The 16,181-nt window shown below is 36.7% G+C and overlaps 1 protein-coding gene across 1 annotated transcript in view; it reads left to right on the forward strand.

The window, feature by feature from the left end:
• Positions 1 to 440: 440 nt before the first annotated feature.
• Positions 441 to 16,181, forward strand: part of EIF3E (eukaryotic translation initiation factor 3 subunit E) — a 48,293-nt gene continuing 32,552 nt past the window's right edge. Inside the window, exons 1-5 of the mRNA XM_055546425.1 lie at positions 441 to 620; positions 6,549 to 6,663; positions 8,211 to 8,328; positions 12,024 to 12,066; positions 13,125 to 13,229. Coding sequence (XP_055402400.1) covers positions 531 to 620; positions 6,549 to 6,663; positions 8,211 to 8,328; positions 12,024 to 12,066; positions 13,125 to 13,229 — 471 coding nt within the window. The 5' untranslated portion in view covers positions 441 to 530. The remainder of the gene's footprint in view (positions 621 to 6,548; positions 6,664 to 8,210; positions 8,329 to 12,023; positions 12,067 to 13,124; positions 13,230 to 16,181) is intronic.

Below are 16,181 nucleotides of genomic sequence, written 5' to 3' on the forward strand. Positions count from 1 at the left end.
CAAATGACATTGCCTCAGCCAATCAATTCTTGAGTTTTCAGTATTTGTTAATGGAACGGATCGCAACGGTGGCTCAGCCGTAAAGGATCAGCCACAAATGCCGAGACTTGTAGGAGACGCGGGTTCCATCCCTGGGTTTGGAAGATACCCTGCAGTAGGAAATGGCAACCCACGCCAGTATTCTTGCCGGGGAAATCCCATGGACCGAGGAGCCTGGTGGGCTGCAGTCCATGGGGTCGCCAGAGTCGGACAGGAAGGAGGGACTAAACAACAACTTCAAGACATCTATTAGTCATGAAGAAATTTCGCCTGCCGCTCCACCCACGCCCACAGTAGCCTGGAGGGATGGAGGGAGGAGGGTGGGAGGATCTCACGCATGCGCTATTGTTCTCTGAGCGCTCGCGTTTGAACCCCGCCCCTTTCTTTAACTGGTTTAGCCACAGCACTTGCGCAGTTCAGGACTGTTTGTTCCTTTGTCGGCGCTATCAATAAAGTTTTAGCGAGCGCACGCTTTCCTTTTCCTTGGCAAGATGGCGGAGTACGACCTGACTACTCGCATCGCGCACTTTTTAGATCGGCATTTAGTCTTTCCGTTGCTTGAGTTTCTCTCCGTAAAAGAGGTAAGGGGTTCTTTAAGCGCGCGGAAGGCGTGGGAGTGCTTGAGATCCGAGGTAAGGACAAAAAGCAGTGGCAGAAGCCTTAGGCCTGACTCGTGGGAGGCGACCGCGAGTTTGGTCTTGAGACGGGCTGTGAGGACCTGCTAGTAGTTTAGCGTCAGCCCTGTTGATTAGCTACGCGGAATTCTGCCGTGAGCAGGGGTAAAGTGACAATACGAAACTCAGGGGCGAAAGGGAACTCAGGAGCGAAAGGGAGTGATCTCTCCTTCACTTCTTGAGGTGCCGGTGCCGTAGGGACTTCCGCGTCATTCCTCTCGGAAGTTGGCGATTGGCTGGCTCTGCTGTAGTAATGCTTGACTAGCTGGCTTCTAAAAGCAAAAAATTTAAATTTTTTCCCGGGCACTGTAGGAAGGGTGGTTTGGCTCTGTGCTTTTCTTTGCTGGATGGTTTGGAATGATTTTCTTACACTTAAATATCTAGTCCCTTAATTTCCGTAAAGTTATGAGTTCTTTGCGAGGAGTTTAGCGTTTCTGTAGATAGCCACTTCTAGAAGCGTCGCGTGTTTTGTTCGATGGGCAGGGCGACCCAAAAAATAACAAACCAGCAATTTTTATCTTGAAAGTTGGTTTTCAGCGTATAGATGTACGGACTTCGAGTGATTGGAATTGGTCGCTAATGTTTATTTAGCTATTCAAGATACCTTGAAAAAGTATTTGGTTCTGGACCTAATTTAAAAACATATCTCAGCCCTAAAAGTTTGAAAATCTTAGGCTTAGTTACACTTAAGTTTATTGGGAAATTGGTGTGTTTTAGTAGTTACAATAAAGCGATATTGCTGTGAGGAAAGAATTAGAATATTGACCAGAAAAAATAGACGCGTTCTGTTTCCAGAAGCAGATTAAAACTCGAGTCTACTTAGGGCACTTTAGATTTGGGGAGTAGATTTTGTGTGTCCGAACAGCAAAACGATTAAAAAGCCCTACAAATAAACATTAAATTGTTCTGATAAGTTTTCAAATTTTCCCATGGTACATTGGACAAGTATAACCCTCCAGTTCGTATGAACCTTTTCTAAAAACCTACAGACAACTCTATAGTTGTTGAAATTAGGGAACAGCCAAGTTTATTTTCAATACTGTTCAAAAATGTCTTGCCATATAAAACTTGGTTCTGTCTTGGTTTTTCTTGTATAGGATGTACTTAATCTATATTATAGAGCTTGAATAAAACAGTTTAGTTGGCCTTCTGTTGTCGTTTTTGGAGAATTGAGAAAGATTCATCAAAGATAAAGGAATAGAAAAATATCTTCTTTACTTCTAAACTTGCCAGACTTCTTGTTTAATGGTCTTTACACTTTGGTTTTTCAAGGCAGACAGATGACAGGGAGGAATACATAAGTGTTAATTAGTTTTTCATTGGGCAAGACCAAAACTGAACAGAGCTGAGAATCAGTGGGAAATAACAGCTCTAACTATGTTTTCTTGGAGAGAATATTGGTGGTTTGGCTGTAATACTTCGAGAGGCAGAAGATGCTGGAATATTTATCAGCAGCCATGAAATTAAAAGACACTTACTCCTTGGAAGGAAAGTTATGACCAACCTAGATAGCATATTCAAAAGCAGAGACATTACTTTGCCAACAAAGGTCTGTCTAGTTAAGGCTATGGTTTTTCCAGTGGTCATGTATGGATGTGAGAGTTGGACTGAAGAAAGGTGAGTGCCGAAGAATTGATGCTTTTGAACTGTAGTGTTGGAGAAGCCTCTAGAGTCCCTTGGACTGCAAGGAGATCCAACCAGTCCATTCTATAGGAGATCAGCCCTGGGTGTTCTTCGGAAGGAATGATGCTAAAGCTGAAACTCTGGTACTTTGGCCACCTCATGCGAAAAGTTGACTCCTTGGCAAAGACTCTGATGCTGGGAGGGATTGGGGGCAGGAGGGGAAGGGGACGACAGAGGATGAGATGGCTGGATGACATCACTGACTCAATGGACGTGAGTTTGAGTGGACTCCAGGAGTTGGTGATGGACAGGGAGGCCTGGCGTGCTGTGATTCATGGGGTCGCAGAGTCGGACACGACTGAGCAACTGAACTGAACTGAAGTATAGGATTACCATGGAATTATGAGAAATCCAAGATAAAATCTCATCACTAAAAACCTTACCCTTTGGTGGAGAAAGGTCTGTAATTATAAGTCCAAGAGTAATAAATGTCAGAGAAGTACTATTGGAGTGTTATCAAAATTGAAGAGGTACTATTCTGTGGGTAAAAAGGATTTTGAGGAGGGGAGTCTGAGTTTTATAGGCCAGATGGTTAGGATAGATACTCAGTGATGATGAGGGTATTAATTAAGTATATTTATAGTATGTTGGAGAATATAAGCTCCATGAGAGCAGGAACTGTGTTTTCTCCCTTGGGTTCTCAGTAAAGAGAGTCTGGTATAAAGGCTTTTCATGATTATTTAATAAATGTGTGAATACTTATTGGAAGCTTGATGTTCTTTATTCTCAAGTGAAGTAGAAGGCCAGATAATTTTTAAGAGCCTGGGGAATGAATTGAGACCTGGACTAGGATCCTGTTTCTGTAGGATCCTGTCTCTGTCAGCACTCTGGTGCACTTGGGAGCTGTCTTTCCCATCTTGACTAAACCTTTTCTCATGCATCAAGTGTTCGTACTACTACCACCCTCATGGGGTAAGTTAGAAAAATTCATGAACTAGTGCGTATAAAGAATTTAGTCTTCTGGTACAGAGTAGCTACTCCAAAGCCTCCAAAGGAGGCTGCTGCTGCTGCTGCTAAGTCGCTTCAGTCGTGGCTAGGCCGTCCTGTATGAGAGGGGAGCGAGGCATTCAGTTGGGGTTTTAAGGAGTGAGGTCAAGCATGGAAATTGTGACTGAAGAAACTGACCAAAGACAAGTGCAAGGATTGGTGAGTGTGAAGAGCCTAACTTTGATTGGAAATCTTACGTTTATTAGTGGTCATTCTTGGAATGAGAGAAGCAGTAGAAGGTTATTTGAGTAGCGTAGACAGTGTGGTGGATAAATGCCATCTCAAGATTGATGAAAAAGAATTGTTGATTTGAGAAAAGCAGAGATTTCATTGAATAACATTATTGCCTAGTTCTGAAATATTTTATAATTAACTTTAGCCAGAACATAGAAAAGAGATAAATTTTTCCAGTGCTAGCGATTGACATTGAATTCTGTTTGGTTGGAGAAAATGAATGGAATAAATGATAACTACTATAGAGAAGAGCTTTAAAATAGCCAAAACCTGGTGGGCTACTGTCAGTCCATGGGGCCACAAAGACTCAGACATGACTGAGCACACGTTAAAGAGGAGAGCTTGGAAATAGCAAAACTATCCAAACTAACGTGGAAAGTGACCATCAAAAACTGTAAAAATCAGAACAGAGGGTGTGTTGAGGGTGATCAAGTATTTCAGAAACAGTGGTAGAAGAGGTGATGAATTTAAGTTAGAAATGTTAGAGATGAGGTACTGGATGAAAGTTATAATTTGCAAGATAAAGAAGCTTTAAGGGCTTGAGTATTTGAAGAATCATCAGTGTAGATGTTGGATTTGTAGAGGATGATAGCAGGAAGAGGTGTTGAAAGATTTTTAGTTTATTAATAAGTAGTTGTTTTCAAGAGGTAGACAGACTGAACTGGCCGACTGTAGCATGTGAACCAGATACAGCCCTCTCTGCCTGTTTTGTATGGTCTGAGCTTAAAAAAAAAATTTAACAGATGAGCATTTGCAATTGTTCTTAACTATAGAACACTAACTGTACACCAGTTGAGTGAAATTTTTCCTGTCTAGAAAGAATTCCATTCTTCTCATTAGAACTGTGTTGCAAAAAATTTTATTCTGTGTTATATTTTTTAATTTCAAAAAGAAAATTGTAACTTTTCTTTCTTATGGTACTTATATATAGTATTCTTGATTTTCGCGTTTTGGCTCACAAAATTTAAAATGTTTACTATCTTTTCTTTACAGAAAAAGTGTGCCTAAAAGATAAAATTTAGAGAGAATGATATAAGCGGGTGTAGATTTAAGAAGGGGCCATTGAGGTCTGACGCAGAGCAACAATGCTTTGGATCTACAGTTGGGAGAAACATTACAAATTAAAGGCTGTTGATGAAGTGATGAGGAGAGGTGACATACCAGGAAAAGGATCTATTCACCTAAGGTTAGAGTTTTCATAGGGCAAACTGAAAGGAAACTTTGTTGTTGTTTTGTTTTTTAAGTAAACTTCTTACCAAGTATAACATACATACAGAAAAGTGAGCAAATAAAATGCTTTTTTTCCTCCCAAGGAAGCACACTTATGTGTGACCACCATCCAGATCAAAAAATAAAATGTTGCAAACATCCTAAAAATCTTTCTTCTGACCATTCTTAGTCATTACTCACTCTTCCCAAAGGTAAGCACTAGTTTGATTAGTTTGGCTGTTAAAATTTTTATATAAATGGAATTAAGCATTCACCAGCACCTACTGCTTTGTATGACTTCTTTCAACATTGTGAGATTTATCTAAGTTAGGGTGGTAGTAGTTCATTCATTTTCAATTTGGGATGTTAATCCATTGTATGAATATACTGCTGTTGATTCATTCTAATGTTGATAGACTTGGCTGTTACAAATAACGTTTCTGGGAACAGTCTTGGTAATGTCCTTTGAATGTATACACCCATTTATTTTGGGTACCTAGGAGTAGAATTGCTAGGTTAAAGAATATTTTAGTTTTGGAAGATAAAAACGGTTTTCCAAAGAGGTTGTAGTTCTGGCAGCAGAGTAAATTGTTCAGTTTCTCTACATCTATACCAACACTGATATTGTCAGTTTTTTAGATTTTAGTGTGGTTTTAATTTATATTTCCTTTTAATGAGGAATCAATGAGGTTGAGGGCCTTTCTTGGTGTTTATTGGCCATTTGGGTATACTATTGTGGAGTGCCTATTAAAATCTTACAGCCATTTTCAATTGGATTGTCTTTTTCTTACTATTTTGTGGGAGTTCTCTGTAGTTCGGAAGGTTCAGGTTTGATCTCATGGCTGTACCATTTGACCACCTTTATCTTTTCTTTTCATGAATAGTAAAATGTTGTAGAAATTATCTGCATTTTTCTTTGCATGGCAAAACTAGATTTAGTACAAAAATCTTTTGCTGAAATGGTATCATCTTGAGTACTTGATTAAAAATTGTTTTTGAATTAACATTACCATCTCTCTTCCTGAGCGCCGTCGTGTAAAATCCTTACATGTTGCTCAGTACATGTTTATGTGAGTTTGCTTATGTATCTATTTGGTCCCAGAACTGTGGGCTAAATTAATGTTTATTGGACTTCTTGCCAAAGCGAAACCTGTTACGACAAGATTGACAGAATGGGTGCTAGTTTTGTTTCAGGAGTGTGGATGGAAAGCATGAAGGATTTTAACTATTTAGAGAAAAAGTATGTGGAATATAAAGGAGAGACCACCTCAAGGAGAAATGAGTAGGCATCTTGTGGATGTGAGTGACTGAGAAGATAAAACATTTGAGAGTTGATTCCTAATTACCTGATTGTGGAAAGGTGTCAGCTATACCATGTGCTTCTCAGTGGGGTTGGTATGGTTGGTTGGTTACCCATAGCCTTGTTCTTTCTAGGCTAAAAGGTGACTTGTAGGGACACATAAAAGATCAGAAGTTGGTGGGAATGGTTTTGCTTTATTTTAAAGTTGTTAGGTAAACAAAATATTTTGTCTCTGTAAGTTGATTGCTTGCCTTTCTTGTAGGAGCATGAATTAATAGTGTATGATATTTTACTAAAATATTGTAGTTTAGGATATGTTTCCAGGTACACTAATCTTTACTATTAACTACTTTTTTTGAGGGAACTTCAGTTTATTCATTAGAAACTTGTTTTTTTTGTTTGTTTGTTTGTTTTTTTTGCAGATATATAATGAAAAGGAGTTGTTACAAGGGAAATTGGATCTTCTTAGTGATACCAACATGGTAGACTTTGCTATGGATGTGTACAAAAACCTTTATTCTGATGATATTCCTCATGGTAAGTTTTTTCATTACATCTGAAGTTTGACATGTGAGCTGAGGGCGTGTGTATTAAACATTTTGTGATTTATGAAAGAACTTTAGCCAAAGTTTTAATAATTATTTGAATGATTTAAAAGTTGTTTGAGTGAAAGGTAATAAATATAAAGGATACAGGTCTTCAAAAAGTATTTTCTTTCATAAAAGGTGTGAATCTGCTTTAAAACATGGTCATCAATGTTTTCAGTTCATAGTATGCATCATCAGAGTTGTACTTACTAATCAGATTGTTTCCTTGGAATTATCTGGTAATGTTGCAGGTTTTTTGGCTTGCTAACTTTTTCAGTTAGCATCTTGTGTGCCTTAGAGATTTCCTGTTTGTCTTGAAGCATCTGAGAATAGCCCTGGTCCTCAAAAGCTTGGTCCCCAGAACCACCATCTTCAGCTTACCTGGGAGAGCTTGTTAGAAATGCGAATTCTTGTGCACAGATTTACTTAGCCAGAGAAAGTTGGCCAAAGACCAGCACTCAAATTAGGGAACTACTGTGGTATAGTATTTTCTAAATCCCTGTTTTCTGTAGTAATAAGTAAGTAAAGTCGCTCCGTCGTGTGCAACTCTTTGCGACCCGATGGACGGTAGCCTACCAGGCTCCTCTGTCCATGGGATTTTCCAGGCAAGAGTACTGGAGTGGGTTGCCATTTCCTTCTCCAGTAGATATTCTTTAAAAACAAAAAAAAACACTGCAAGTAATATTAAAAGATTTTAAGAACTCTTCAGTAGAGAAATAACAATTTGCTCTATTTAAATAGACATTTCTCAACATTTGATCTAGATTCCCTCTGTGTGTGAGAAACACTCTTCTAGTATATACTTTCTAATATATAATGTAGAAATTATTATCTTAAATATAATCACTGTTTTGACTTCTACTAAAATTTCCTGCAAGAACCATAGCTCTTTAAATTTTAATTTGTGGTGAAAAAGTAGACTTACTATTTCTCTGAAAGTTTAAAACATGCTAACAGGGTAGGTTACGTGCAAGTTTTCTCTGACTTCATAGTGCAGTAAAAAGAAACTATAGAATTGTTTGTGAGAGATTGCCGAACTAGATTTATAGTGAAAAGAGAAGTTACTGATTGGATTTAAATTCCATTCAATCTAGTTGAAAACCTGTAGTAATAATGTATGGAAACCCTTTTGGGCCTATGTTCAGAAACTGGGATAGTCTGCTGAGAGAATGCAGTGACAGCGAATATAAAAACACCGAGAATGAAGTCTCTGAAATGTAAAGTTAGGTAATTGGTTCCTCAACAGCTTCTTTCAGAGGGTATCTGTATATTCCTCAGTTTGCTTTGAGAGTAAGAAGAGGATTCCCTTTGACTTTGTGATGCTAGAAAGAAACAAATTGGATCTAGGGGAGTTACTAACTTGGTGGCTTCTGGCATGTGAATATGTTGGGGAGAAATATATATGTGTACAATTTAGATAGATTGAAAAATGTCCAAGACATCCTCATAGTTAGCAGTATAATTTAACATTGTAGTACTCCTTTGCATTTTTAATAGCTTTGAGAGAAAAAAGAACAACTGTTGTTGCACAGCTGAAACAGCTTCAAGCAGAAACTGAACCGATTGTGAAGATGTTTGAAGATCCAGAAACTACAAGGCAAATGCAGTCAACCAGGTAGCTTCTTTCTTTTTTTAAAAAGTATTTTATTGAAGTTGCATTGATATATAATGTTGTACTAATTTCTGCTGTACAACAGAGTAATTCAGTTCTGCATATATATAGGTTTTGTGTTCTCCAGCATGGTTTTTTCACGGGATATTGAAAATAGTTCTTGTACTGCACAGTAGGTCCTTGTTGGTTATCCATTAGATATATTTAAAGCTTCCATCTGCTAGTCCTCCCCTCTCCCCCTGTGCGCTGCCCACCCCCCCCCACCCCCCCCACGCAACTACAAGTCTGTTCTCTGTGTCTGTGAGTTTATTTCCGTTTTGTAGTTCATTTGTGTCATAGTTTAGATTCCACATCCAAGTGATGTCATATGATATTTGTCTTTCTGTTTTTGACTTAGTATGATTTAGGTACAATCATGTTGTTACAAATGGTGTTATTTCATTCATTTTATGGCTGAGTAGTATTCCATTGTGTATATGTACATCTTTATCCATTCACCTGTTACTGGACATTTTATGTTTTCATAACAACTCGGTAACTGTGAATGGCGCTGTTATGAACATAGGGGTTCATGTATCTTTTTGAACTACAGTTTTGTTTATATATGTGCTCAGGAGTGGGATTGCTGGATCATACGGTAGCTCTGTTTTTAGTTTTTTGAGATGCCTCCATACCGTTTTCCACAGTGGCTGCACCAATTTGCATTCCCACCAACAGTGTAGGAGGGTTTCCATTTGTCCACAACCTCACCAGCATTTATTGTTAGACTTTTAATAATGGCCATTCTCCTTGGTGTGAGATGGTACCTCATTGCAGTTTTGATTTGCATTTCTCTAATAATTAGCAGTGTTGGGCACATTTTCATATGCCTGTTGGCCATCTGTATGACTTCTTTGGAGAAGTGTTTATTTAGACCTTCATGTCCTTTTTCAATTGGGTTGCCTGCTTTGTTGTTGTTGAGTTATATGAGCTGTTGTATTTTTTTTTGTTTTTGCCACATTGGGTGGCATGTAGGATCTTAATTCCCCAACCAGAGTTCAAACCTGTTCCTCCTGCAGTAGAAGTGAGAAGTCCTGAACACTGGACCACCAGGGAATTCCTTTATGAGCTGTTTGTATTTTGGGAAATTAAGCCTTTGTTGGTCGTATCATTTGTAAATATTTTTTCCAATCACTGGATTGTCTTTTCATTTTGCTTATGGTTTCTTTTGCTGTACAAAAGCTTATAAATTTGACTAGGTCCTCTTTGCTTATTTCTGTTTTTATTTCTATTGCCTTCAGGTAACCTCTCCTTAATTTGAATTCTAAAATTCTCTTTTCTGGATTAATACAAACATTAATTCATGCTTTCTCTAGTAACTCAGTCTAAAAGTTCATGGTCTAAATGATGACTTTGTTTACTTTGCTTTATCTTTATTGTGTAGGGACCAAGAAGTCCTTAATTATAACTGATAATACTAAATGTTTTTAGAACTTCTTGACCAGTTAATCCAAATGTCATTATGCTGAGCACCTCCACCCCTCTTTCCAGGGACTTCTGGGAATGTCTGGAGATATTTTCGGTTGTTACAACTGGAGAGATGCTGCTGGCATCTAAAGAGAGGCCAGGAATGCAGCTGTACATCCTACAGTGCATCAGATACTATCCTCCCTTCCCCTTAAAAGAATCACCCAACCCAAAATGTCAGTAGTGCTGTGGGTGAGAAACTCTGTGCCTATGGAGGACCTGTTCGGGAAATCCTGAGTTCTCTTATCACATTGCATCATTCTCTCCTATCCTTCCATGCCCAGCCCAAGGAGGGTGGTGGAGAGCTGATAGGTTATTTTTTATTCGTGACTTCCTCTCAGCTAGAAGTAGACTTATTGTTTGGTTTCCAAAGAAAGCATGTTACCTTACTCTGACTTTACTAAGTGAAGACCTTTGTGTCATTAAAAATGTTTAAAAATAAAGTCCTCTAGTAAAATTGAATATTACCATCATGGAAAATCTTTTCTATCAGTATATTCACTTGAGGAGTTGTTCAGGATTTTACCATGTTGCACCTTGAGTTCTTATGATACATCATTGAACCAAATTTTTAGAGTGATTGGCTCTAAGTTTTATTTGTGATTTGAGAAAGTGTTACCGGATATTTCTTTTTAGAAAAGCAGCAAGTACTACAATGTACTTGCTATACATACATACTATACATGTACATACTATGCTGCTGCTGCTGCTGAGTCACTTCAGTCGTGTCCGACTCTGTGCGACCCCACAGACGGCAGCCCACTAGGCTCCTCTGTCCCTGGGATTCTCCAGGCAAGAACACTGGAGTGGGTTGCCATTTCCTTCTCCAATGCATGAAAGTAAAAAGTGAAAGTGAAGCTCGCTCAGTGGTGCCCAACTCTTAGTGACCGCATGGACTGCAGCCTACCAGGCTCCTCCATCCATGGGATTTTCCAGGCAAGAGTGCTGGAGTGGGGTGCCATTGCCTTCTCCATATACTTTATAATATAAAGTGTGTAACAGAGTTCTTCACTGTGATCTACAGCATGTATTAAGTGAGGTGTTTTTTAAAAATCTTTTTATGTTAAAATTTTGTAAATGTTATTATAATATGCTCATATCCCCTCCCCATTAAACTTTCAAGTAAAATTATGCTCCCAAAGACATGCAACAGTATTCATTCTTGCAGTAAACATAAGGAAATGGTTTCATTCTTGAAAATGTGCAAAAGGCGGGCAACTCTGCCACCTGTCATTTGTCCCTTGGTGTCTTTGTCACTAATTTGTTTTTTACTAGGCTGCCAGCATCTCAAGTTATGCTACTTTTAGAAAAGTTAAATTGGGTTTTTTGATACTTTGGTATGAACTGTATATTGATAGAATGTGTAGCACAGATAGCCTGTAAGTTAAGCATGATTTATTAGTCTTATAAATTTGCCAAATCACTGTTCTTATGAAAAATACTGGGGAGGGAGGAGGGAGGAGGGTTCAGGATGGGGAACACATGTATACCTGTGGCAGATTCATTTTGATATTTGGCAAAACTAATATAATTATGTAAAGTTTAAAAATAAAATTAAAAAAAAAAAGAAAATACTAACATTGTGGAGGGCGGCAAAATTAATCTATAGGATTAATTCGTGCTTGTTTGTATTGTCTGTTTATTTCCTTCTCTATTCTAATATATTATCAATTAGAAATGTGTCCTCAAGAGAGCAAATAGCATTTTCAGTAGGTTACCACCTAAATAGATCTCACTGATGTCACTATAAGAATAGTCAGAATGTTCTGGTTTTATTACCTGAAAAACTGAGATCATGTGGTGAATCAGAACATATGATTTTCAATTAGGGCTTAAGAAATCTCAAAAGTGAAATTTTAAACTTTAGTTTTCCTTGAGTTCCTATTCCTTATGTTCAAAACATGTAATGTTCTGTTTATTTCTGCTGCTGCTAAGTCGCTTCAGTCGTGTCCGACTCTGTGCGACCCCACAGACGGCAGCCCACCAGGCTCTCCCGTCCCTGGGATTCTCCAGGCAAGAACCCACTGGAGTGGGTTGCCATTTCCTTCTCCAGTTTATTTCTGGAAGTCTTATTTTTAGTGTTAAATATTAAAGTAATTGTATGGCTTTATGTGAGTAATAAGATAGAAGTTGAATATGCTTGTTTTCTGTGGTCTGTGAAAGACAGTAATTTTTAAATTTTTTTTATTAAGGGATGGTCGGATGCTGTTTGACTACCTGGCAGACAAGCATGGTGTAAGTGGTCTTTTAAAAAACTGTTTAGTTGTCGTGTTGTAATAAAGGTACAATGCTGAATAAATAAATAATAAAGAACAATGCTTAATAGTTAGATTCATGGCTTGAAAAGGATGTAATTTCCCAATTAATGTGTTAGACATAAGACCAGGTATGTTTTTGAAGCTTTAAAAATTAGTCTTGATTGGAAAATAATACGCTTGTAATTACCTTTAGATAACATGTTAGCTTTTTGTATTTCTGACAAGTAGGTAAAACAGAACTAAATATGAATTAAAATGCCTTGAAGAATAGCAATAAGTAACACTTTGGCTACCTTGTGGAATGTAGTAGCCCTTGATGTTATCAAGACCTTTATAAATCCTCAGATAAAGGAATGTTGTTATAGGCTTACATAGTCATCTTCCAGTCTCCTTCCCTTGCATTAACTCAAAGTGTGTGTATAATCATTTGCATATAATTAATTATTTAGCTTGCATTCAAGTGTTATCTCTTATTTAACACATAATTATTGTAACAGGAGGCATGTTGACTACTGTGCATGATTACTTTTTCTAGTTTCTATGTAAAATGTTTTGATATATTTGTTAATGTTCTAGTTTGGAGCCTTTCTCTTAGATTTCTTCTCTTTCACTAGGTTTGCATCATAAACTCTAAAAATGGGTGTAATTTGGGGGCCAGTTTTTGCAGAGAACTGAAATTTACTGTGCACATTATTTAAACAGAATCAGAAAATCTTAACAGGGATGCATGTGCTAGATAGTTGTCTAAGCTCCTTTACCAGCTAAGGGATTCACACATCAGACCTTCAGCTGTAGTTCAAGTTTGTATCACAACAGTGAAGGTGTTACAATTCATAACTCAAGGCCAGAGCTGTGAATGTGAAATTCAGTAATTCCTAATATATATTTTAAGGGTCATATGGTTTTCTGATATTGGGCTGGGGGAGAGATCAATTTTTGAAAGAATTGCTATCTGGGGACATTTTAAAGAGTAAATGGTTTGAATCTTAAAACTCAAAATTAAGAAGCATAACCTAAGCTTTTTTCTTCTTGTAGTTCAGGCAGGAATATTTAGATACACTATACAGGTATGCAAAATTCCAGTATGAATGTGGAAATTACTCTGGAGCAGCAGAATATCTTTACTTCTTTAGAGTGTTGGTAAGTAATCTTTTCTTTTCCCTCTCTTTTGTAGGTTGCCTTGGTTCTTCAAAACAGGTCTATAGATTGGGTCTGTCCATTAAGTTTTCAGCCATCATTGGCAAAAGAAAAAATAAACTTTCAACAAAAGTCAAAGAGAAACAGGAAACCTTATGTCAGGGCCTCAAAATTTGGAGGGAGATTTAGCTTGTCCTTGAAATCCAAAAGTAGGAACCACTAATGTGTCATTTTATGTATAGCTGTATGATTTTAGCATTAGTAAGAGTTCTATCATGTAATAGATTTGTTATAATAATACTGCCCGGCACAGTGAGTGGCACATTGTAGGTGTCATATTACTTAATTTTTAGTGAGTAAATCTATTATTGCTAATTTTAGTTCAACGTTTTATGCTGCACGTATTCCTTGAACTTGTTCTAAACAGCTATGGAATTCCAATGACATTTTAAAAAGATTTTATGCCTTAATAGTAACTTTTTCTACTTACTTCCCCCCCTCAGGTATGAGACCATAAATTTCAATTTTTTTTCCCCATTTTGTAGGGAGTAGATGAGTTTAAATGGTATTGCTAGATAATAGCAATTTTGTCTTATCTGACAAGTTGTAGTTTCATTGCTTTTGTCAGGTAAAGAGAGTTGTGTGAAGCTAAAGGAAAAATAAGGCTTCACACTGACAGATTTCTTTCTCATTCTGTCTTCTGTTTAGGTAATTATATTAATAAATGCCTTCTAAAATTTCCAAAATTCTTGTTTTAACTGGCCTCTCATTTGAGAAATTATAATTTGTTACTTTGGTTTAGTAAGAAACTGCTTACATCTCTGATAACTCTAGTTAATCCTAGAAGTTGGGAAATTACCTCTTAAGACAGGGACTTTTTGTTTTCTAACCTTGGAACAGTCCCTTCTTTCTGTCTCTCTTTTCTGGTACCTTTTTCTTTTAGCCCCACATGTCACAAAGAAAACATTCAATGGCTGCTATCTTTGGTTGTTTTCTAGGAAATTAAATTTTCCTTTTTTTGTAAGGGAAGGAAGAGTTTGGTGTTATTAAATAAATCTTATACTTTAAAAAAATACTTAGACAACTTTGTTTTTTAAAAGTACCATCCTTTCAAAGAAATAGATTTCACTTTATTTCTGAGTTTGATTTGGAGAAAAAAAATTTTTTTTTCTTTTACTCCTATTTGTAAATGAATTCTTAATTTGCAGTTTAGCTGTGGTTAGCTTGCAAGTGCATTAAAGGTAATGGATGATGCTAAATTTGTAGTGGCTTATCAGAAAATTCCATCAGTTTTACTTTTAATATTATGAAGAATTTAAGAGAGCAAAAGTTGATTACTTTGGAAATGTAAACAGCTTAGAAGAGGATTGTAAAATCAGAAGCCTGCTATGATTACAGGTACATGAAAAGAGTTGGTTATTCATATCATTTGTTAATGCTGGGAGTGAATTTTGAGAATGAAGATTTAGTGTCATGTTAGAGTTCTAGCACAGTAAATTTATTGTTGCTGCTCAGTGAGTGAATGTGCCATTTTGCTAAGACATGGAAACTTAAGGTACCTGCTGGAAATCCAGATATTGAAACTCTTCTAGCATATCCACCCTTGAAAGCAGGTTGGTATGAAGAGCCAACTGTAATGACATGGACTTGAGCCAGAGTAGTATGCATGAACCTTTTGGGAATTAAAAAACTTGCTGCACTGCTACAAAAAGCTTTTTATCCTAACATGTATTACATATTTTAGTTTTAATAGTATTATTATGTTTATGTAGTATGGTTTAGTCTGAAAATTTCTGCATGTGATTCATGTATGGGGCCTCCCTGGTGGCTCAGATAGATGGTGTATACTTTAAAAGTTTGCAGAGTTTTTATATTTACTTTTGCAAAATATGAAGATCTCAATTGGTTTCCTATCTTTAAAAAATTCTGGATTGATCTTAAGCTTTTGCATCACCTGGCAAATCTTATGATAGAACTCAGATGACATTCCAGTGGTTGAATACCATGGTCCAGATACAAAATTAATGTTTTATGTTAAGAATCAAAATACAGTGATTGGACAGTACTCAGAAATTAGGTGCAATTCACCTTAAACTTTTTGTCCCATCTTGTGCCACAGAAAAATTGAGTTACATGGAGTTGGTTATTTCATGTTGGCATATTGATAAAGGCTAACCAAGCTGAGTTTTAAGCTGGTTTATTTTATTTTTTCTTTTGATATAGATAGACACAATTATAAAATCTATGTATTTGAGATCTTCTTAATAGCAAAGATAAAAATCCTATATTAGTTTTGGGATAAATAATATCAGTGTTTTTGCTTATTGGTTATTTAATTTTATTTTTTTGCAAAAGACCTGTTTTCATTTCTCAGTTCTTTCCTAGTAGTTGATTAGTCTTTTAAATCTATGGTTAGGGAAACATAAGCTATGAAAGAACCATTGTAACTATGATCTGAGATTAGAATTTGACTCTCTGAGTGACCTATTGTAGGTTAGTGTTGTATAAATTAAAGCTGTGTGACCCTAGAATCTACTTTTATTTTTAAAAGATTTGGTGGCTTTTAGAAAATACCAACTAGTACTTAAATGCACCCTCATTGACGGCGAAACTTCTTTGAATAATACTGTAAGAAATTCATTAATTTAAATTGAAATGGTGCAATAAATTTGGTAAGAATTTTGGAAATTTTTTTGTTTTGAAAGTTATTATCACTGTATTTTAATTATTTTGTTAGAATTTGCCCTCACTGTGGTCTTTGGTCTGGCTTCGAAATATAACCGCTCCCCTCATCCAACAGCTATTTGAAATAAAAGTAATTTTAAGATGCTGGGACTGTTGGTGATCATATTTGTGTATGTGATTCACTTAGAATTTAAAATTTCCTACTCTTCAGTACTTGTCATTCAATTTAAAGGTACTTTTCCTTGACTCAAGAAAATTTGAGTAATGATG

Source organism: Bubalus kerabau, chromosome 14 (assembly GCF_029407905.1).
Source record: "Bubalus kerabau isolate K-KA32 ecotype Philippines breed swamp buffalo chromosome 14, PCC_UOA_SB_1v2, whole genome shotgun sequence".
Taxonomy (NCBI): Eukaryota; Metazoa; Chordata; class Mammalia; order Artiodactyla; family Bovidae; genus Bubalus; species Bubalus kerabau.